The following is a 24,966-nucleotide window of genomic DNA, read 5'->3' as shown; positions in this document are numbered from 1 at the left end:
TCTCACAGCAGGAAGTATGAAGACTTCTTCAAATTTTTTTTTCAGTATTGGAAATAGTTGAAGGTTCCAAATTTTGAAATGTAGATGTGTTGCAATATCTGTAACATTATGGGCAACCTGAAAGCTACAGAAAAATTAATTCTCACCTAATGTTTCAGTACTTTCCTCCTAAGTATTCCTGTGTTCTTGTGTTTGGTTTTCAAATGAAAATCTTGTACTTATCTATTGTTTATCATACAACTAACTTTTCGTATGTGTTTGTCTCCACCTGAAACCATAACTGATATAACCTCTGTACATTTGCACATGTGTGGAGGGGTAGTCGGAAGACATCCTAATAACTCTGCTGGAATAAAGTAGTCACTTGTGCCCTTTGGTAGTGGAATGATTAGCATAGTAAGCTGTTGAGGAACCTTTGATTTTCATTATAAAGAACCATCTCATAAAGCCTACTTTTCTGTTTTCTTTATGTAGCCGTGCAGTGATTTGCAGATGGCTCTCACCTACACATTTTTGAACAGTAAAATCAATTGTATTCAAAACCCCCTGCTTCTGATGCTGACTCTGGAAACTGAAATCATTTTACGAGGGCAATTGAAAAATTAACCTCCGATCGAGTTTAGGGGAGGGACAGTTGTCCATATTTCTGTGTTTGTAGAGCAGCATTTAGATAGATGAGAAAGGGAAGCGTTAATGAATTGGTCAGCTTTAAATTATGCCCCTTATGACTTTACATATTCTGACAAATTCTATTATAATCGCATGGCTCTGAATTTATTCCAGATGATTGAAAATGAAATTTCTTTAAGATTTTTTTTGTGGGAATGTGAATGTGGATAGTATGGTAAATGTTTGAACACTGTTATTTGTTTTTTCGGACAGGAATAAGTTGGCAAAAGTAACACTGTCCTCTCGTCTTGCCAAAGATTTGGCCTGTTTCTATGAATGTGTTACTGTGAAGGATCTAAAATTTGAATTTTATAATCGTTGGTTTTCGAAGGTGTTTCGTCTCATCACGAATAACATCAACATTATGGATTAAGTTTTGGCCTGCCCCATGCACAGGGATTAAAGTTATTCTGTATATTTTTTTCAGGCATTCCTGGATTGTTGTACTCTTCGGTTTATGTTGATAAAGTGGCTTTGGAATTCTGTTCTCATGCATATTTTCATAGTTTTCATGTTGTCCTCATATTTATTATTGGTTCTTCTGTATTATCTTTGTTACATTTAAGATCCAGCATTCTGTATCCTGCAGTTGCTGTGATGAATCACATTCCTATTGTTTCATTAATAGCCAGTGTCACGAGATGTGACAAGTTAAATTTCCATACTGAAATTTTATCTCAGTACTTATTGGCTATTTGATGCTGTTCTGTCTGGAAGTACCCTTTCAAACCTGTTACAGCAAATACCGAGCTTCTGTAATTTCATAAGTTGCTGTGGAATTTTGAAAAACCTAGTCTATGATTGTCCCCTTTATTTCATTGATGTCATCGAAACCTTTTCGCTTTGAATTCTAAATTGAGTTTTTGGAAGAACGAAAAGTCGCGCAATACTAGATGCGGAGGAATATGTTAAGAAATGCACAGCAGCCGGAAATGGTTGTCAGAAATTTCTGAACAAACAGCAGAGTGAAGAAAGGAATCACAAAATTTTATTTAGAAAAACTTATATATGAAATAAACTCCCAATACAGATTTCTGTTTACATCAAAAGAGGAGGACATTCTACGTGCTCCTTGCATTTGAGTTAACTCGTCTGGCCTTTTCTATGATTCATCATACTAGACCTGTTAATTTTGAAGATTTGTTTTGGGGTTACCCATGAACCATTGTTTTATCACTTCTGATTTTCTTGGAAAGGAAATAAGGTCCTTTCTGAAGTTTTCCAGGAGTTTTGACATATTGACTTGACTCTACTTCTGCTTGTAAGTTAGCAGATGAGACAAATTTTGCAGCAGTATGTTGGTTCTTAAGATTTTGTATCAGAATGAGAATCCATCCTTATTAACTTACATTTGGTGAGATGTCTGATTTATTTGTAAACAAGTTCCCTAATTTGTATAACTTTTTATCTGCTTTACTGTTGGACTGTAAAATTTCAGTATCTTCGATGAAAGTCATTTTATTTTTTTGAAATTTTGAAACAACTTACCTATTTGAGGTCTGCTAATTGTTTCTTCTATCAAAGATATTTCTGAAATGTTGCAGATGTCTATAGCAATATTGCTTATTTCATATGTTCTGCTAGTTTTTAAGAAATGTAAATTGCAAGTACGACACATGACCTTACATCGAGATTCATAACCTCTAAATGATACAACCTGCGATTTTAAAATTGTGGAGAATGATTTAACAGATTGTACTGTGTTATCATCCGTAACAGAGGAATTTTGTACTGACAGAACTGTTTATATATGTGTACTTTTATATTAACAGTTTTATAATGGATGTTTCTGTTGAAATTAGAAAAACGTATCAGCATTTTGATGTTGTGATCTTTTTGTTTCTGGTGTCACTGGGCTTCCATTGACATCTTCAATGAATTGTTTTGGAAGACACACATTTCTTCATCGGTCAGATTCCTTCAACAAACTTACTGAAAAGTCTGGTTATGTTTCTTCGCTCATCCTAATTTTACCGTAATATTGCTGAGATGCTTTGCAGCCTCCATCATCTGGGTGATGAGTAAGTCAGATGATAACTGGATCTTGGTGACTGATGCACAGATGCTGAATCATTTCACATTTTTCAGTATATGCATACTCACTATGTTTCCACTCAGTGTGCATAAATGTTACGTGTGTTATTTAATAGTAAGATATTGTTTAATTACCAGGTGACTTTACGTCATGTTGTAAGTCAGGCAAGAGTTTATAGTTTATTTTCAGCTATCATCTGTTTTTGTTTTTTTGAAATTTCTGTAATTGAATAAAATATGAGAATTTTCCGTAATCAGCTTTGGTTGCCCAAGAAATGGATTGGTTGGACAAACTAGAGAAGCGATTAGGGAAATCACTTAGTCAGATGACCAGACATAAGATGGCTGTCTTCTGTGGTCTGGTATAAGTTTACCAGTGATCATTGTCTTTGGATTTGTCACTGTGGAAACCTCAAATGTTACATATTCAGTGAATCTGAAATTTATCTTCTGAGGATAATGCATGTAGACTATTTACTCTGAAGATGACGAGTGCAGGCATTAACACATTTTTTCCCTCGTAACTGAATGAATAGGAGTAGGGTAGTTTTGAGGGGATAGTCTACTTTAGAGCAGTTTTCTTGCATTTATGTGAAAATACTAAGGAGACCCCACAAAAATCCTTGGTCAGAATAACTGAGTTTGAAACCTTTGAGAAGACTCCATATCTGCAGGCTATGTAGCAGTTACGTTCTGAACTGGCTTTAATTTTTTTTCACATCTCTTGTTGAAATTTATGGATCAGAGTGAGTTCTGAGGAAATGGTCTTTCAGGATAGCTTGCAAGGTTATCATTTTTATTTCAGTCTTCTGCACGTCTCCTTGATGAGTAAACACATTAAAGAACAAACAATTTATATGGAGTTGTGTTTGAAGATTATGGAATTCCTGCAAATGATCGGTCTTTTGGCTTATATCCTAAAAAGTGTCATTCCTGGATCGCTTTCGAAGTCACCATAGCTACATTTATGTTTTGTGAAAGTAAATGATTTAGCAATTCTTTTGAAGGACGTTGAAAACTACATTCGAAATCATCCAGAAGCTCGCCTGGCCAAGATCCAGGATATTGGACGTCATTTTGTGGATGATGGCATCATGTCACAGACAGTGAAATCAGATGTGGAGGCTATTACATCAAGGTGGAGTCGTCTGAGTCAGCAGGTAGAAATAGGGAATTCATTACTTACTTCTTAAGTCAGCATGATGAAATGAAAGTCTGATAATGTGTAATAATGTGATTGCTCTGTATTAATCTGCTTACCTGTTTGTTTTGACTATTGTACTTTTAAGTTGCCCTCAGTGGACTTGTGGTTAGCGTTTTCGCCACTGGACCCAAGGTTCACGGGTTCAAACCCAGCCGAGGTCGGTGGACTTTTAAGGATGATAAAACTTCCTTCAGAGGGGAAGTAAAGCCGGCGGTCTCATGTCATAGTTTTATGGCATGTAAAAGAACCTTATGAGCATGAACAAGATGTTTTGTAAGCAAAATTCATTGGCCATTTCTCACCCGTATCTCTGTTTTTGGAGTTGCAGCCATTTTTACTGTGGTCTGCACATTGAAAAAAGCAATTTCGGTCATGGCACTGTCCTTTCATGTGTAGTTTCCAAGCAACAGGAATCACCATCACCAGCACTCAAATTCAGGACTGAGTTTTTGACTTTTCTAAAATATCTTCTTGGTTTCCAGGAAGAAGCACTTAAAATTTCATATGAATTAGAATATATTTTTTTTGAACTGTAAGCAAACACACACACAACTCCGAAATTGAAATTAAGATTACCAACCCTATGAAGGTTATTTTTACCAAAAGATCACATGGGGATGAAGTCTTGTCAGTGACATCTGAATGTAAGCTAGATGAAACACGCAATGTTGCCACAACAAATAATACTTCATTCATTGTTTGTAGTTGCGTGATTTTTGTTGTTTTGGAAGTTTGAATACTGTAAATGACCTACGTCGTATGTTTACAGAAACTGACATATGTATTGAAGTTACGTTTAGTTGAAACATGAGGAACGAAATAGAGAACATCTAATTTTGAAGAGTGTCTCTGATGAAGTAATCTCATTTGACAGTGAAATTGAACCAGCTTGATGTGGCAGTATGGCAGCTGGTAATAAGAATAATGCAATTAAAATCTAAAATAAAATTTGGCCAATACCATGACATCCATTGAATTCTCTTGGTGTCCATCATTTTGTTGAAGGTCTCGATTACTGGAAGATATAAGCGTTGATCTGTGTGAACAAATGTTCCTAAGCTTTAAGGGTTGAGTGTCCCATTAATTTGTGTGTGTGTGGTTGGTTGAATAGGACTATATGGTCCTGTTGTGTCATGATATTGTTATAATGTTTATATATTCAGACAAATAGCACTGTGTATGTCCAAAATGCTTCTAAGGCTTGACAGTACGTCGAAGATTAATTTTTAACCTAATCATCCACTTTAAGGAAAGGATTCTCTAACTAAGATTCACTTGAAATTTTCAAACAATTTGGAATAATTAAAAGGAATTTTGTTTTCTTGCAGAATGTCAAAATCAGACAAAACAGTCTAAAGGCAGTTTAAAATGCCCCTGTTTATATCATTATGACTCTGTGTATATATTTGAGGGAATGAAGTTCAGACTTCAGCTCTACTTAAAATACCCACGAGTTTATGAGATTGTCATTTTTTATTGGGAAGAAATTGAACTCATTATATATCATAAAAGCAAGCTGTATCATACTGCAGTACTGTGGGACGTGCTATAGTTTACTACTCTTTCCAGGCAGGTGATACAATACCTTGCTCTGCTAATCCCATTGATACTCTTCAGTCAAATCATCCCTACCCCTGTCTAAATGTCTCCCCCCCTTACAAGGGTCCTGCAGCATACGTATTTGGTCCAAATATTGAACAAAAAAATCTGAGAATGCTCTTTGCTGTTACAAGGATCTCTATGAAACAGAAATAACAAGATAGCATATTTAATTCTGTAGCTTCTCAGTTGGTACCTCAGCAATCGACTTGTAACCACAAGTGAATCGTCATATATTGATGTCAAATGCCACCATTTAAATTTATTTTTAAACATTTTAAACAGTAGTTTGTGGGGCCTTAAACCCAGTTTAAAATTACAGGTGACATTTCACTGTGTTTTTCTTCTTGTACAGTCTGAGGAGCAGTGGGTTAAAGAATAACAATTTTGTTGTTTATATAATTTGTTTTAATTAGTATCAAATCAGCAGTGTTCATTTTATTAAATGTGTATGTATTACATATTTAATTGTAGGTTTTATTTAGTATGTGAATGTATCACGTTACCATATCGATAATAATTTTTCTCTAAATGAGTATGAAATTCATTTTTACATATGTAGCAATAAAAAAGGAATATCTGCCTTTAAAAATTGATGAATGAATGTATTAACTGTAATTAATAGGAAAAATTTATACCGCTATATGTGGCTGACATCCTGAAATTGGTTACAGGTGTCAAGACTGAGGTTTTCTCATCATTCGAACGAAATATGCCACAGTTGCTTTGTTTTACTCTCTTTCCAGTTCACCATAGTCTCAGGATTCAAATCTGATACCCAAACTTTTCAGTTTTCATTATTTTCCTCAGTTCCTCTGGGTATTGCTGTATTCTTTACAATTTATAATTTACGATGTTCCTGCCAGTTTATGATAAGTGTTCCTCGGGAATGACAAAGCATTATTAAAGTAACAGAGGAATAAATATGGTTACTTTTTTCTTTAATGATAATAGCATGAGGGACTAATGGAGCTTATGTGTTTTAGTATAAAATGACAGCTTGTTAGGATTTTGGGATCACACTTACTGTGCCTTGTGATGATTATCTTTTATTGAAAGTCATGCTACATTTGGCATTGCATTGGAATTTGAAAGGCATGCACTGGCCATGGCTTGATTGCATCTTGCTTTGTGGGTTAGGGATCGTACCGTATTGCTTGAGGACTCTGTCACTAGTCTGAGTAAGAAAGCTTTTATTTATATTTGTTCTTGTGCCAGTTTTTTTAATCGTCAGTGACATTGCAGCAAAAGTATTAGTTGTAATTACAACTGTTCACCAGTACCAAACATTTTGTCCCTCTACTGAAAGCTGTTAAACTGCGAGATCGTGAACAACGTGGCTGTGTGTACAGCTAAGGTGATATTAACTACAGGTTGAAACTTTTACACTTATCACCAGTAAGAGTTTTACTAATTGCTAAATTCTGTCCTGTAATTTGTGTTGATGAATTAATTATATTTAGTCTTTCAGAATCCATATACATTTCCACTCGCATACACAGCAACCTTTAAAGTATTAGCAGCTGCCCTCCACATCAGGTGCCGTTTTCATCCGCGAACGAAGGACGCGCTGCACGTACCACGCGCAGTCACAATTAGAATACTCCATTTAACTGTTGTGTGAGGCTCTTCGAACTGCATCGGAGTCACATTCGAGGTAAGAGAATCCTAATTGTTCTTCTTTAAAATGGGGACAACAACGAGCAGCGGTTGCCGTAGTAGCCCGAATGAAAAACTTAAAAGTGTTAGAGCAACGGTTTAAAAGGGGATACATTTTTGACAGCGTGTCCGAGTTCATATTTAACTTGCGGATGGCGTTAACATTCAGGTCATTGTATCTGTCAGTTATCGTCAGGAGGCCAGAATATGTCACAAGGCTGGCCCGGATTTTTCTCTAATTTGTATTTGTAGGTGCCCAATTAGGCACTGCAATTGTAATGAATGAGCTGCTTTTCTGCCGGCCAGTGTGCAGTCGTGGCAGTCACCGGGTGAACTCGCTCGATCTTACCCGTCGAAACAATTTAACGTCAGTGGAAGGCACTATTAGTCGTCTAAAAGTTTAGTCTGTACGGAAGCCGTTTATAGTTTGGTAGATATTGACCGCCGTTTCAGATCCTTGTGCCCCCATCATCATACTCGTCGCTGTGGGGAACTCAGATCATACCAAAATCATCTTAGTTTTTCTTTAATGACGAGTTTATAAAGCCAAGGAAACGATTCAGTCCATTATTGATTTATATAACGTTATTTTTGTAATATAATTAATGATAAATGTACCTTTCTTCAAGAACATATTGACTGAGCAGCCATTTGTTACGTTTTTATGCAGTCAATTTTCCCTAACTAACGTAAGAATCCTCAAACACGTATAGAAAATAGGTCTACTTGTTCAGTGACAAAGAACATCATCGCAGTCACATAATTACAGTTCGGGTTTCGTATTTGTGAGGCTCTGTTCTCAGCCCAAAGACCGTGTTTTCTGATGGAGGTATTTCATGATTTTCCTCAGTATCTCCAGGAAGATGCCTGGATGGTACCTTAAACTACGCCACTGGCCGTCCATCCTGAATACTTTCCGGTTAATTATTAACTAATTATTCTGTCATTCGACGCTGTCTGGTTTGCGATACTGAAGTTACGTAATTTTAAATGACCAAAACATGTTCGTGTGTGAAGAGAGACCTAGTATGTCGTTATTCTTTGCAACTAAAACAGGGCTGTGTAAACTTCTCTACATTCGAGTCGAATTGAGTGTGGATGGATGTATTTGGGATCCGAGTAGAAAGAAATGTGTGCCTTGAAACCAGTTGATAGAATATTTTGTAATTTGTTTCCCCTTGTTCTGTTTCTTGTTAATTAATATTCCTTTTTGGACTGGTCGGTTTATGTCAAATTCCATACTTTCCCCTCGATATAAACGATTTTGAGCACTTTTTGTACAGAAATGCAAACACAAAGGCTTTACGTTCTGCACGTAGTATCCAGCTTATTCAAAAATATTGTTACGATAATAAAATCTAGGAGGGCTTGATGGAGGAGACATGTAGCGCGCATTGGAGGTATATGAAATGTGTACCTCATGTTTGAAGTAAGGAGACCACTGGCAGGACACAGGCATAAATGGAAATTGACTTTGGTGGCGAGTCGAGCGAACACCAGTAAACTTTCGGTTTTCATGTAACACGGGGAATTATATAATTACCAGCTCCTCCAAGTACGTGCCTTCCAAATTGATGTTTACCAAGAAATTCAGTGTGAATTCCTTAGATTTCTATTTCAAGCCATAAACGCAGCTCATTGTAGGATTTTAGATTTCATTGATCTAAAAATGGCATTTGACCCGTATCTCATGCGAAATTGCTCGCTCACTCTGGCCTTCACATGTCCAGATTTTGTTGATTGACTAGAAGTAAATGTAGAAATTGCATATTTGTTTATTCTTGAATTCCTTATGAAATAAGACCTATTAAAAATTACGTACATCTAGTGTCTAGCTGAATGAGAATTGAGTCAGGTGGGCCTGTGTAAGCGAGTAGTGATGTGATACAGTATCGTGAAATATTTAAAATTTCAGTTTAAGCTACATATTTTGTGTGTTTTATGAGTAATTGTTTAGATGTGGTTACTTAGTGTGGATGTAAGGGAGGACGTAACAGCAGAAAGAAAGTTCTATCTTATTTCTAGGATAATTCATTCAAGAAGTACGGTTTATATGAGACAGGTATTATGCATGCAAGTTGTGTTGAAGTCTGTGAAATTAAGTTTGTTACATTTTTATGAAATTATCTAAGAAGTAAAGATGTAGTTCTCACATGTTTCTGATTCTGTAGGTCATCTTTAAAAATGAATGTGAAAGGAGCTTCACTTGAACAAAAGAACTCTGGCAGTCGAGATGAGCGAGTTCGAGAATCAGACGATGCACCGAGCACCTCTAAATTCCGAAGAGATGATGACGGAGACGAATCCAGTTCTAGTGGACACCCCTCAAATGTGAGTTCTATGTAACTGGTGTGTGTGGGCGTACATGCGTGAATATATACTGTATATGAGTCCTTATTTATAGGCACATGATTACACACGCAGAGCATAAATTATAATATGTACCAGGTTGCCGTGTTACTAAATATTTGTTTTGGTGCCTGGGTTTCTTCTAAGTCATGTATTCATGTGTGAACATTTTAAGAATTTGGATCTTGGAGTTCCACTTTTGTTGTACTGCAGATTGAAGTTTCAATCTGTGTGTCATGAATTGACAGAAAAGTGTGGAACTTTGTACATTATAGGAGCCCCTGAAGATTGATTATTATAGATGTGATTGATGTGTTGCAACTGAACTAGCATGGTTCTGGTGCTCAGGGACAAGTTTGCCTCATTTGTAGAGTTTACTGCAATTTTATTTTAAAAGAATATTGACATTACAGGAACCAAAATCTGGGATCATTGAAAAAATATACATAACAAATTTCATGTGCCACTCATCCTTGGAGGTTCGTCTGAACGGAAGAGGTAATTTTGTTTTTGGGAAGAATGGCAGTGGCAAGACTGCAGTAGTTTATGCTCTTGTACTTGGTTTGGGAGGTAACCCAAGAGCTATTAAGAGAGGAACCTCTTTGAAAGGTAACATATTGTAACAAGTTGCTAAGGTCATAGGTTTGGTCTTTGCTTATCTAGCTTGAATTTAGTCCAGTCTGAAAAGTCTGAGTGTACAGTCTACACAGGTAATGAACTGAAATTTGTCATCTCTTATCTTCCCTTAAAACTAATTTCCCAGTACATATTATTTATGTTTTTAAATTTCTTTAATCTGATTATATAAAATAATTCATAGTGTGTACGTGTGTGAGCTTGGTAACTCAGGGGGCAGAGAAGATCCAGCATATTGTGCGCTGGATATTCTCCTACCATGACTTACCATTCCTGCACTGATGAAAAAAATTATACCATGGTATTTATTGCCAACCCATTAAGTAAATTTTGTAAGATCGTGATGTTTAATATCATCAAGCCCAAATGACTGAATTAGAGAACATGAGAATTGCGAAGGATCCTCTCAGTTAACCTAATACTGAATGAACAGTGGATTTGGTCCAAAACTTTAATTTTATTTCATATGATATTGGAAGGAAGATTAAGTGTGTGTATCAGAATTTTAGAATTGTTCCTGTTTCTTCCAGAATTTATAAAGAAGGGTAACGTCACTGCTACCATCGAAGTGACATTGAAGAATACTGGTCACCTTAATTACGAGAGAGAACAATATGGTGTCCATATAATTGTAAGGAGACGCTTCGATGCAACTGGTCGCGGCACATACGGAATAAAGTCAGAAGAAGGTACTGGGCTTTCTTTCCCTCTGCTTTTCCTTCATCTCAGATATTGGATGCTCTCAACAAGAAATTTGTTATCTTTAAACAATTAGTTTTTTATAAATAAAATATGACTTGTCCCCTTCCTGATTGTATATGTGTTTTAAGATGGCATTTTACCATGCACACTGATTATGTGTAAATGTCTGTTTCATCATATTTGTTTCAAATATGTTCTATTTTTGGCTGTTTAAAAAGATGCGCAGATTTCAGGCCCATTTTACTGAAATTGCGTAAAAGTGTCATATCAGGCTTCTTCTTTTCTGAGAGTCCTGTTGGTCTTCCTCCATATACAGCATTATATAGGAAGTTTCAGTTTATTTCAACTCACGTTACTTGATGTATTGAATTAATAACTTGGGTGAAGGTTGATTTACAAAATTTATGTACTGTACTCCATTCAAACTAATAGTCTCGATTGACTCTACTATATTACAAAATTTACAGCTTTTAAATATTGAAGATTTCTGTAAGTGGCACATTGCCTATCCTTTCATCTTCGTTAAATTGGCACCAGGTCCCGACCGTCTCAATGAAATAGTTTGTTTGGAGTAGCAGTTGATCACATTTGGGTCAGTGGGTTACATTACTGTGTATATCATTTCTCACTTGTTTCCTGTTGCAGGTGAAGTAATTTCCAGGAAAAAAGAAGAACTGGACAAAATTGTTTCAGCATTCAACATACAAATTGACAATCCCGTAACAATTCTGAATCGGGAAGATGTCCGGGAATTCCTAAACAGTAGCAGTTCTCAGAAGTACAAATTCTTTATGGAAGCAAGGAAGGTAGGACGAAAGGTCGCTACCATTTTAAACTCTAAGAAAGAGGTTGTTATTCTGTTCAAATGTTGATTAATGTTTACAATAGAATGAGTTTTATGTTACAACCTTTTTTACAATTCAGATGGCTGTCATTTTCTCTTTAAATGATTAAATTGTGTAATGCACTTATTTGCATCTGCGCTGTAGTGAATGCATATCAGACTGAACAGCAGTACCAGTTTTATTTTATTCAGACAAATTTACAATTAACTTGGCTTGAGATCCCAATTTTCTGTCGATGTTGATCTTGCTAGTTGTAATGCCATGTGGGTACCTTTGTCTCGGAGGAACATACTGGAGGAAATATGTTCTTCCATGACTTTGATACTCACCTGTTCTCTGTGAGAAACTCGAACTTCATCCCCACTTTCTGTTTATCCTTTCAGGAAATACGCCGTTGGCGACGGATTTTGTGGAAGTCGCTTGCTTTGAAAATTATATTTTTATTTGTTTGTGGTTTATTTTTCGCCACTGTCATTAGCTACTAGTTAAGACTTTATGGCATTAGATGATATATAATGGATGGTAATTTAAGGTACTGACCCAGGATGTGCCTGGAGGGACTGAGGGAAGTCTCAGGATAATAGGTCTCCAGGCTGAAATTTGAACCAGGGACCTCCTGTGTATAAAGCACATGGTAACTACACTGCTGCAATGGTTGTTTGTTTTATGCTGTGTTTATTCCAGAAAAATTACTACTCATTTACTATTAAAAATTGTAATACTCAGGGGAAGTAAAAGAAGGCAGGGAAATTTTGTATTGTATGTAAGGAAGCCAGGGTCCACCAACTGAAGAAGAATAAGATTGTATTTGAATGTTTTATATTTGTGCAGATTGTAATGTGCAAGCAGCAAGAAATCAGGTGACTTGTCCTCTAGGTTATGGTAGAAATTTTACCAACGTTTCGGAGGCATTAAGCGCCTCTGCGATGTAGGCGAGTTTCAACCAGACTACACATTGCAACATTGCATCAACTTCGTATTTATCGTGCTTGCTTACATTTTGTTAAATCTTTGTAATAGTATGAGTTACACTTGTAAATTTTGTACTGGAAGTTGCTACATCAAGTTTTGATGTAAGTGAAAGTAATAAACTCGGTGTCATTTGCAATCAATGATTAAGTGCCACTTCTGTGCAACTCCTTTGGTGTGGTACTATAAATGAGAAATGCACATTTTTTAAAAAATGCTACTTTCATTTGAGTGAGAAATCAGACTTTGGAAGCTGCTGGCAGGGGCACAGTGGTTATGGATCAATTGTTACTGATTCCAGACAACTGACATCACAGACATTGGACCATCACTGTTATGCTGTGCATACATTTCTTAGCTTGTTAAACATTTGTTAAGTTGTTAAATATGAATTCATGAAGCCGTTGTTGTTAATCCGTAAATATTGGTCTTGTGGGTTGTAAATCCATGTGGATTTGTATGTAAATACCAACATTCCTGAGGAACGTCCTGCTTCCATCTTTAGGGCTGAAAATATCGAGGCAGTATGTTCCTCTGAATTGTTGATATTTGTTACGTGAGTAGTATGAATCCTAGTAGCTGTGGCTAATAATTTTTCGCTGGATAAGGTGAAAATGCAGCTGTTCAGGTACTCCTGCCCTACCAGGTATTTTGAGTTGCGTTTTTGAAGACTGTAGTAGCTGTTGTCTAATTTTATAGGAATTTGAACTGTTTCTTCTGTGGTTATTTAGTTTCTGTTTTGTATGTTTCAGGATCTAGAAAACATGATCGAACCACGTGATATGATTGATTTGCAAGTGAAGTCCCTTTTCGAGAGTTTGCTCCAAGGGTGCGGACGCAAAGTAAGAATCAGAACATTTCTCTAAAACAGTAGTTCTCAAATTTTCTGTTTTATGGACAAGTAGTCTCTCTCAAATCCAACGTATTGTCAGACGTGTGGTGGGATGATATTTAATTTTAAGTGAAAAATTAATAGAAGTAAATTAAATCGTATGTAGGCAAAAGTGTTTGGGGTTTGACAGTGAAAGCTGAACCAGATGTTTGATGTTTGTGGCCTCTTATGTGTTCTGTTAACTATGTTTTTAATTTGTAATGTGTTTGTGTCTCCTCAGAGACTTTGATTTTGGCAAATGTTGATTGCAGGGTGAAATTAAGATTGATCACCAAAAACAGACGTTGGAAGTGAAAGTGTCATCTATGAATGACCCTCATGTAGAAGACATCATGCCTACAGGAGATTGTTCATACGCCATTGTTTGTTTAATCATGGCCCTTTGGGAAGCTATTAAGCCACCTTTCTATATCTTGGATGGATTTTATTTCTCTGCGGTAAGAGCAGCAAAGAGTACAATACAGTGAGAAATAGGACTTGGCAAATCCTTTTGTTCTTGTTTCCTGTTACCTAGAAATTAGTTTGTGGTACTTGGTACAGGCATTGTGCCAATTCTGCCTTGAATGATTGTTTGTGGCTTTCATTTTCTCATTCATTTATACCTTCTCGTCTTCATGGATTAAGTATCTTAATGCCTTTATCAGCCTCATCACCTTGCCAGCATCTCCCTGGTTCCCTTGTAACTCTGCCTTGTTTGTTTCAATTCTGCGCTGTATCTGTTACACCTTATCGATTTTTGTACCATATTTTGCAATTTATTTGCCCAGTATTTTGCATATTTTCAAATGTGTATGGCCAACAGAATTGTGTGATGATGTTAATGTATTTATTTTGACAGAATCATTGTACATAAATCCCTTCTAGTTTGCTTTTCACTCTGAATTCATGAGTCACAAATTCATAGTCGGAATACATTTCTAACTTTAGCGTGTGACTGTGTACACCATATTTTAATTTTAATTTTAATATAGTGATTTCCACAAAGACTGAGGTATCGTAGACATAATCCTCAAATATGACCTGTGCCATGCATGGTATTCAGAGTAAATTGTATGAGAACTGTAAGGTACGCCGTCACCAGACGACACGTAGAACGAATAAATAGGCCACATGATTTATAGGAAGCAGAGTAGGCTTTGTATAAATGTTATCCTTACATTGGCATTTCATAGGTGATTTTGTAAGTCCTTGTTTTAAGGTTTTTGTTGCTTCTTTAGTTAAATATTTTATATTTCAGGATATGATGAATCACCAAAGGATCATCGAACCATCCCCGACAGAAGACAGACTTCCAGTTTATCTTCCTCGCACAACGCGTATCCGCCATTCAGTCCCATGGGGATGTTACAATACACAGGTACTAAATAAACTAAGAGCAAGATAGAATACTAAGCCTCTTCTCTGTATCAACCACGTTCATCTTCAGTGTCTGGTTGGGTTGGAGGGTTCTTGGAATATTTAATCTTTTTTGCTGTTACATTTGGTGAAAAGTTTGAAGTTGGATAGGATGTTGTGTGTGCGCATACGTGTGCCTGCATGTGTGCACATTAATGCTTTATATTGCATAAATTATACTTGCTATTCTGTGAGTGGTAAATCTTTTCCAGCCCCTGCAATGCCATTTTAAGAGTTTTAAAAGTTCGTTGTTTACCGACTAAGTTTGTGTACCTGTTATCATGAAATACAGATTAATAGTTAACTTCTGCAGCATTAAAAGTGTTGCCTTGTCAGTAGGCTCACGAGAATACAATTCTAGTCTGTTTTTTTTATATTGTGTGCCAGCACTTGCTGTGTGCATGATTTGGTTGTTTAGCTAACAAATAGATAGTTCACATGTTTCTGTTGCTTATTTCGTCAGTAGAATAACACTGCTTAACTATAAGACAGTGTTTCCTTTTAATATCATAATATATTATTTTTATTTACAGGATGGATGATCTATGCAGGGGTAATAATACACAGTGAAGAAGAAGGAGCTTGTATCTTGAAGATTTCTGTCTTCTGGGTTGTTGCGCTCAGTAGTCTGGTCGATGTTAACCAACGTTTCGGAGGTCATACTGCCTCCGTCATCAGGGCGATGAGTATGAAAATTTCTGTCTTCTGGGTTGTTGCGCTGTGTAGTCTGGTCGATGTTAACCAACGTTTCAGAGGTCATACTGCCTCCATCATCAGGGCGATGAGTATGAAGATATCTGTCTTCTGGGTTGTTGCGCTGTGTAGTCTGGTCGATGTTAACCAACGTTTCGGAGGTCATACTGCCTCCGTCATCAGGGCGATGAGTATGAAGATTTCTGTCTTCTGGGTTGTTGCGCTTTGTAGTCTGGTCGATGTTAACCAACGTTTCAGAGGTCATACTGCCTCCATCATCAGGGCGATGAGTATGAAGATTTCTGTCTTCTGGGTTGTTACGCAGTGTAGTCTGGTCGATGTTAACCAACGTTTCAGAGGTCATACTGCCTCCGTCATCAGGGCGATGAGTATGAAGATTTCTGTCTTCTGGGTTGTTACGCTGTGTAGTCTGGTCGATGTTAACCAACGTTTCAGAGGTCATACTGCCTCCGTCATCAGGGCGATGAATGTGCCAGTTGGGTGAGTGGTGCTGTTTATAGGAGCTGGACCGTGAATGGAGTATGACCTCTGAAACGTTGGTAAATGTCTACCTGACTACACAGTGCTACAACCCAGAAGATAACTATTTTTGTTCACACTGCCATTAGAACCTCAAATCCTACTAAGAAATTACTTAATATATCTCAGAGCAGTGCTTTGATTCAGATTAACAGTAAATTGGTATGCTGCATCTTGTCTTAAATATGTCAGTATTATTAACAATTATAATGGGCACAAATCCAGTATTTCAGTACAGCCCCTGCATTGTAACTTGCATACCCACAGTCAATATCTTTACTACAGTGATAACCTGAAAGTTGATATTGTTAACCTCTACAGTTAGGCAACACTATGCAGAGTCAAACAACTAGTTTTGTATCAACCCTGATTATGGAGACTATATGAACATTTCCAAAATGTTGGTAAAAACTTGCTGTATGGGATCACAACCCAGAAGATCACAATTGGCATTGCCTTAAATAGCTTTTGCTTTGTCATTGTTCATATGGAATGAGCTGTGACTAGTTACGGGCTGGACAACTGAAATTTTGTCCTCTAGCCTCTGCATCCAGACTCGTATCCAATGGGTACTGGGGTCCCTTCCTCGGAGTGTGATGTGACTGGGTCGTGATACTGACCACTCACCCTCATCTAGTGCTGAGGTCAAGAATTAGGAGCTATACCTCCACTTCCCACAAACGACCTACATGGCGTATAATGGGATGGCTTTACTTTTATTGTGCATGTGGAATGTTATTACCATGCAGTCTTTTCCTCATTTAACACTTCAGAGACAGGGAAATCAGTCTCCAGCATTTCACTGGAAGGAAGCAAAGAAGGCCCATATGTGTCTCTGCATTGCTTAATGAGCATTTTGTGGAGTGTCATTGATACCACGACAGAAGATCTTTTGTTTTTAGTGCCAAATAGACCTCTGCAACAGGAAACCTTTGTCTTGCCTTTTGGTGGTCTGATAAGGGATGGTTATTTTCATATGAAGAGAGAATGGCTTCCTGAAGAAACTCCACAGCTATTGCAGTACCCTCCAGAATACCAGAGTGACCAAGAAACCGACTGTAGTTCCTCCCAATAGGAGGCCCATCAGGTGGTCTGTGAATTTCTGTAGTTCACCTACTCCTTGAGATTAAAGATGATATGCGTATGACATGATAAAGACGGTTCTGAGACACCATCCATTTATCTCACATGGATTAAAATCTATTATTTCCTGCATTCTATTGCTGAGGAAGGTGAACCTTTCTCCTTGATTTAATATTTGTAAATTTTTGGATTCTGGGTATTCCAGTAGTGCTCTAGGATTGGTGACCAAACTTCTCTATGTTACTTGTTGTGATTAATAAGGCCATTTGCCTTTCCCTGCAGTAGTTAATTATGTCTGCCAACATAGACAGCAGCAGTTTGATTGAGTCACAGAGCAAGTATGCAGAACACCCTTGCCATTGGTGTTGAGTCAGGTATATAAATGGATCTTCCTATAGAAGTACAGTAAATATCATGGCTGCTGTGTCAGAGATATACTTGTATGCTCTGCAGTCAATTCTTCACTGAGTTTATGAGTGCCCAGTTTGCTGTGATGCTAGTTAATCTGTAGGAAGGAGAGCCCCATTCTCAGATAACTAAGAAGGAGCCACCGACCCCCTTTGTCCATGCCTCTGAACAGCATAAATACCATCATCGTACACTCTCAAAGCTAGGTAAGTGGACCCCTTTTGGGGAACTTGTCTGTGCCTATCCTCAGACTTGAATTCTGCTGTCGTAATCTCATAAACGACCGCCACAGTGGTCTAGTGGTCAGAACACTAGCCTTGTAATCCTGGGGTCCCGGGTTCAATTCCCGGTGGTGCTCAGATTTATAACTTGTGTTGGGCAAGACCGTGGTCTAGGTATCACGAAGTTTTCCTCCGGGGGCTTCCCCGGTTTCTCCGTGGCATCCCAACAATTACTCTATTCACACACAGAAGAAGGCAATGGCAAACCACTTCTGGATCATCTGCCAAGAACGTATATGAACAGGTCCCAGTCCGAGAAAAGGATGGAAGGATCCTGTTCATATGGACCTGTCGTCAGACAGAACACTAATAATAATAATAAAAAAAATCTCATAAACATGGTAGCCATCTGCACTGGTTTCCCAGGGATCTATGCCACAAATTTTTCTGAGTTCTGAAATTGATCCAGTCTTCACAACTCTCAGTCTGACTCTCTCCCAGTGACTTATCCGTGAAATTACGCCTCAGAGCCATTCCTTAGCTCATTCAAGAACACACATAAGTGTGCTGCTGCTCAAGATAGGTAGGTGTCATGCCTTTCTCTTCAGGAAACACATCAGTTTCCCTCTCCGCACTCTACACCGTCGACCGTGAACTTCCACAGTGATGCCCATGTCCTGATGACCACCATACCTGAGCATAGCCGGTGGATCCATGGCTGCTGACAGCTGGATATCTCCGGCTTCCCTCTGCAATTTACTGACTTGAACAGCAGAGCCCCCATCATTGGTCCCAGGCTGAATCAGCAACAGAGTTTTTCAGTCGAGGCCCTCAACCTTCTTGAGGAAACCTTTCCTCTTTCTGCCCCTCTTATAATGCAAGCCAGCCTGATTATTCTTCTTGATGGTCAGGTTCGAGATACCTGTTTTAGCCTCACCCTCAGCCAGACCCTTCACCAGAGCTCCTAAGAGATTTTGCCACTTCTCTGCATGAGGAGAGGATAACCATGTTTACAAATTTGAGAACCCTGATAGGTTGTTATAATGGCATGCATTATTATGTTTTGCAGAAGTCCAGCTCGAGTTCCAGAGATTCCGATCCCTATCGAACTTAGAGCCCCGGCTTGCAAGAGCTTTGAAAGAACTGAGAGTCGTGGAGGAGGCAACTTGCCTGTTAGAACTTGCTTCTGATGATCCAGAAGGGATTGAAGGACAACTTAAGCGTTGCACGGTATGAAAACAGAAAATTGTGATACAGAGCACGAGCAGATCTATATTATTATGGACATAATTATCCAAGACACTCAGTGTGTTTGTTGAAATTCATAGAGAAGCGAGGGGGACATTAATTCAAGTACCGTAATAATTCAGAGCAAGAAGATGGCTGACCGTCTTCGGAGATGTTGCGAATGTGTAGACTGGTAGATATTGACCAGTGTTTCAGAGGAGCATGCTGCCTTCATTATCATACTTATTACACTGATGATGAAGGTAGCAAACTCATGTACGTATTGCGAGAACATAGAATCTCAACTCAGAGCAGTTTCCTTTCTTGTGATGAAAACTGCGGATAAGAACAGACACATTAGTGCTGTTCCATATCCTCATTGAGTTCTTTTTAACGTTTTGTGACTCGCTAATTTTTATAGTGAGATGTGGTTTGCGCCCCATCTCACTTTATTTCATTCATAGCAATAATTTGAGCTGCTTAATGCTAGACGAAGTTAGTACCACGACGTGTTGAAACGACAGAAGACTCGATTACTATCTCATCTTCTGATGCAATTGTACGCAGGCCACCACCATGTAAGATTAAATATTAAGATAAATTTAAAAGATACCTGAAAAAGTATAAACAATATTAATACGAGTATGTACACCCCATTTGATTTATTTAGAATTTAAGGTGCATACTTAAAAAAGTTTACCACACATATTCTAATAGTTTCACTATGTTTTAATATAATTTGTAATATACAGCTGACTTTCAAAACGCTGTGAAGTTGACTCAGCACAAATATGTTTCCAGTATATTTTTTAAACAGATTATTTTGAACCCAGATATAGTATAATGATTTTTATTTATAGTTACAGATGTAATTATCAGACATAATTTTTACTGAAGGGAGATTTAAGAGTATTTCCTTTGCTTCATCATAAAGCAGCATTTCGTAAAAAGAAGTTTCTACGGACACAAGCAAAGCTTTAAAATGCCAGCCCAGTTTTTAAAAATTTGAACATGTTTCATAATTATCACAGATACTTTGAAATGTAATCTGAGGACAGGAATGTTGGGTTGAATTCCCCTTTGTATCGTCACAGATAAAAACGTGAAAATTTTTAAAGCACTGTTAAATACTGCAATTTGTATTTTGAGTCTTCTGATTCCAAGTTGCACCAACATAACTGCTATAAATTGGCTCTGATTAATCAGAGTTCAATTGGAGAGGGCATCCACATGCACCGAAGAAACGTATCGATCAGTAACAAACAAACTTCGCCAAATAATCTTTATCAGATGAACAAGAAATTGCAGTAGGAATTCAAATTAAATTATAACCTATAATAACCTTACTTAAAGCAATTAATTGTAGCACATATGAACTAAAACAAGGAAGGTTAAAAGAATCAGGCCAATTGAGGAGGGCATTTAAACACAAATTACTTACCTTACGTACATTTATGCCAGGCGCTCTCGTCTAAAACTTCTTTGCAGATTATTATTATTTATTATTGACTGCAAATGGGTTTATACCCGGTGGCAGTGTCCTACAATAACATACAAAACAATGAGACAGAACAGAACAATGAGATACATCAACACAATGAGACAGAACAAAACAATAAACAAAAGGACACAACAAAAACAATAAGACACAATAAACAATGAGATACATCAACACAGAGACAGAACAAAACAATAAACAAAAGGACACAACAAAACAATATGACACCCAAACAATGGGATACATCAACACAATGAGACACAACAAAACAATAAACAATGAGATACATCAACACAGAGACAGAACAAAACAATAAACAAAAGGACACAACAAAAACAATATGACACACAAACAATGGGATACATCAACACAATGAGACACAACAAAATAATAAACAAAGGACACAACAAAAACCATAAGACACAACATACAATGAGATACATCAACACAGAGACAGAACAAAACAATAAAAAAGGACACAACAAAAACAACACATCCCACTCAAAATCAACCAACTCATAAATTACAAAACCATCCAACCTCAAGTACTTAACTTAAAAAAAAGAACTTAATACCACCTAGACATAAGACAATAACTGTAATGTATTACAAACATCATGAACTGATGCACTCACACAACAATACAATGAGACACAACAATACAACATACCACACTCAAAATAAAACATCTGACACACAATAAAAAAACACACATCCACTAATTAATCACAATACTTAAGAGTAGAATATAAAGTCCGCTCTCAGTACATGAAAATTTTATCCCAAAGAACTACAGCCCTTCATCACTTGGAGACTAAGACACTTCACTTCACTTATCACCATTTATTCCCAACTTAATAACCCTTAGCTTGTAACTACTTTTCTGACCCTCTTTCTAAAGGTGCCTAATTTACAGGGGAAAGACTCTAGCACGCCTGGAGGTAATTTGTTCCAGCTTCTTATGGTCCTATTTACAAAGGAATATTTGCCTACATCCGTTCTTTGTTTCCTAGTCCTAATTTTCCGAGTATGATCGTCCCTGCCCAGGTAGCATGGCTTTAATAATCTATCCTCTATCATTTTCCAAGCCCGGCCCCCCGTGTATGCTTTGAAAAGGGCGCACATTCGGGCTATCAATCTACGCTGTGCCAATGTTTCCCAACCAGATTCGTTCGTGAAATTAGCAAATTTAGCCGCTCTCTTCTGCACCCGATTTAGTGCTCTTACCTGTCCTTCCCTGTAAGGGTCCCAACACACAGCTCCATATTCAAGTATCGGTCTCACTAGCGACGTATAAGCTAAACGTTTCGTATTGTTATTTCCCTTTTTTAGTATACGCATTACGAAATGGAGAGCCTTCCATGCTTTAATTAGTGTATAATTCACATGATCTGCCCAGCTCAGATCACTGCGAATAAGTATTCCTAAGTACTTAAAGCTATTTGCCTCTGGAATTAATTGATCCCCAAAAAAGTAACTCAGCTTATCCTTCACCCTAGCTCTATTGAAGCTGACTGCTTTACTTTTACCTGGATTTATCTTCATTTCATTTTCTACCGCCCATTCCCATAATCTATTCATATCTGTCTGTAACTTATCAATGTCACTACTATCCATTATTTTCCTGTATACTATACAATCATCAGCGAAAAGCCGTATATTTGAATCAATGTTTTTCCAGCAAGCAAACACCGGTCAATGATCGATGATAGAAGACGGATTACCAACCACAGATCGTATATCAATTGCGAAGTGCTCATCCTGTCATCTATGATCAATGTAGAAACAACATAATGATGCAGAGATGCCGGTAGATGAACGAGGTATTTAAACAGAATCACCAAAGATAAAACTAAGGAAAGCTGTTCGTATAGTTGTGCATAAGAAGCATTTCTCACTCTTTTGTCACAGTGTTCACATGATTGAATGCTTTGTTGGGGGGCAATAGTTTTTGGGTTTCGATTACTGCATGAAACATTACCGTAAAATGTGAACTGCCATGGAGCAAATGTTTGATGGATATGGTCCCACAAGTAAAGGAATAGGACTTCTTTCAAAAATGGCTTGCACTATATTAGTTTTATAATTACAATTTCTTAGACACCTGCAATCTATGTTCCTCCCTCAGAGAGAGAGACAACGGGCAAAATTATTGTTTTGTACATATTGATCTTTAGTCTCTCAGAAATCAGACGGGAAGTCGAAATATTTCGAACTGAAAATTGTCGAGCATTTCCAGAATATGGTCGCCTCCTGATTTCCTCATGAGTATCATTCCGATTTATTATTGTTGCTCCCAAATATTTAAAATTTGTCACGCTTTTAATGGAATGGAATCAAAGAGCAGGATAAAACCACATCTTACATATTTTTCATTTACACTGACTGTGAAAATGCTCCTGTACTGTCTATAACATAATCTTGTGTCATTTTGCCTCTCATTTATCATTCTGACATCAAAATAAAACAATAAAATATGCAGGTCTGTTATTTCTCCTACCCAATTTAGGGATTCCCCTGTTGTTCCGCTCTGTTCGTTTCTTTGAGCAACAGAAATGCCTGAAGGATTTCTAAATTGACTTCCACTGATGGAACAATCTGAATGACAATAAGAAAACAATTTCATAGATACACGTCATGTAACAGATATTAATAACCAGTAAAACTATTTTACCTCTGCACCTCTTACTGCTCTTATTTCAAATAATTCATTTAACGTACATACAGGAGGCAAATTTGTTATCTTCAGATCTAATACCAGGGCTAGGAAAAATCAGTTGAAAGATTTACTATAAATGAGAAAGTAAATCAAAATGTTTCTCATTTATGGTGGCATAGAAGAGAAATTTACTGTCATGTCGGTCAATCTCATCTTAATTTCCGCTTTGAAAATTCAATTTTGTTTTCCAAAATGCAAGATTGTGATCTGTGTTTTCAGAGGAAGTGATCCTTGCTGAGGAAAGGGCCACAGAAGAGGGAAAAAATGCACTTGATTGAAGGTGAGTTCAAAACAAATGCACGTTGCATTAGTTTTGGTTTTGTAATTATGAAAAAATAAATATTGTAGATGGGTGATTTTCTTTCCAAACACTTCGCAACAACAAAAAATTGTTTGCGTATTAACAACTGCATTATTATCCTGAGTATCTTAGGTTCTCCTTACTTCCACAAATTGTATATCTTATATGTCAACAGAGCTCTTCAGCATCATAATTGTCACACTTGCTTATATGTTTTATAATCACAAAGTAACGTGCGTGTTACACCTTGTGACCGCGCGTTCTGGGTTCGAGTCCCGGTGAGGCACAAATAAAAATAAATTGGAAACAAGTAATAAAGATTTACGAGTTTCACTTGTTACGACTGTAAAGGAAAGAATTATCGCACCGTGTGACCCCCAAAATTCTTGCAGGGGGCACCCGCCGGCTAAAGGTTTTTTTTAATGGTCCACGTGAGCTAGGGCATCATTACTGCCCAAATACATCATTTTTTGTGAAAGTTAAGGGGGAAGTCCTATGACTAAAGGACAGGAAAGTTTTCTTGTGAGGACACTCTTTTCTGGAATTCAGAGGAAGCAACATCCTAAATTGTTTTGTAGCTCGATTCGGCCAGTGGATGTGAATCGTAAAAGAAATAAATTGTGCTTGCAAAAAACTACGCACTTCAGTCTCGAAGCCATTACCGAAACCTTCGGCTTATACACCTCCATGTAATATTCCCTGAGAAAAGTTCCATGCCTACATGAGCAGAAATCCCGAATTACATCACATACGACAAGGATCGACAAGACTGCAACCGAGCCGGGCAACTCCAACAGCAGACGGGAGTGGGACGGTTACAACCTGTTATACGAAACAAGCTTGATTCTTATTTTGACTGACGAATTTTAAGTTTGTCATCTTACTTAAGTATTTGGGTTTGAGTTAAAACAAATTGGACCTGTGCACATATCTAATTATCACTTTAATATCAGTTTGTTTACATTTTGAATATGTTCCTTATAAATATTGTATGACGTGATCTGAAAACCATTTCTCTTTTAATAAGACCAGTGAAAGTATACATTTGTTACGATATATTGCATTTGTTTCACCATCGACAATTATATCGAAGTTACAGAACGTTACTCCACAAGAAAATATGATGTGTTTATTTCTGGTAGTTGTTTGAAGATGATACAGAATGAAATTTGAAAGGTTTCAACAAGTCAGATCTCTACCCCTTCTGCCATGTGCCATTGGCGTCAGTTCCTTTGTTACTCCAGAAGGGTTGGTGAAGTCTCTCAGGCTTACCCTGTTATATTCTTTTGGGGGGTATTCAAAGAAATGTGTCTACAATTTCAC

The 24,966-nt window shown here is 37.3% G+C and overlaps 1 protein-coding gene across 12 annotated transcripts in view; it reads left to right on the top strand.

Moving 5' to 3' along the window:
* LOC147871054 (structural maintenance of chromosomes protein 6-like) overlaps nt 1–23,698 on the top strand; it is a 32,303-nt gene extending 8,605 nt beyond the window's left edge. For 5 of the 12 annotated variants that reach the window (XM_087341372.1, XM_087341371.1, XM_087341377.1 and 2 more), the window contains 11 exons: nt 3,711–3,863; nt 6,970–7,163; nt 9,337–9,496; nt 9,928–10,123; nt 10,681–10,839; nt 11,498–11,658; nt 13,419–13,508; nt 13,810–13,995; nt 14,796–14,915; nt 15,487–15,639; nt 18,968–19,087. In XM_087341372.1, coding sequence (XP_087197498.1) covers nt 9,350–9,496; nt 9,928–10,123; nt 10,681–10,839; nt 11,498–11,658; nt 13,419–13,508; nt 13,810–13,995; nt 14,796–14,915; nt 15,487–15,495 — 1,068 coding nt within the window. In that variant the 5' untranslated portion in view covers nt 3,711–3,863; nt 6,970–7,163; nt 9,337–9,349 and the 3' untranslated portion in view covers nt 15,496–15,639; nt 18,968–19,087. Of the gene's footprint in view, nt 1–2,626; nt 2,691–3,710; nt 3,864–6,969; nt 7,164–9,336; nt 9,497–9,927; nt 10,124–10,680; nt 10,840–11,497; nt 11,659–13,418; nt 13,509–13,809; nt 13,996–14,795; nt 14,916–15,486; nt 15,640–18,967; nt 19,129–19,589; nt 20,002–20,586; nt 21,414–22,304; nt 22,447–23,561 lie in introns of those variants that run through there. The other 7 variants (XM_087341370.1, XM_087341379.1, XM_087341380.1 and 4 more) reach the window with 7 other exon arrangements.
* Nucleotides 23,699–24,966: the final 1,268 nt, after the last annotated feature.

Source organism: Zootermopsis nevadensis, unplaced genomic scaffold, assembly GCF_977971745.1.
Source record: "Zootermopsis nevadensis isolate Lab colony 2312 unplaced genomic scaffold, Znev_1.0 Znev_ptg000071l, whole genome shotgun sequence".
NCBI classification, from domain to species: Eukaryota; Metazoa; Arthropoda; class Insecta; order Blattodea; family Termopsidae; genus Zootermopsis; species Zootermopsis nevadensis.
This window is presented reverse-complemented; position numbering and strand designations above follow the sequence as displayed.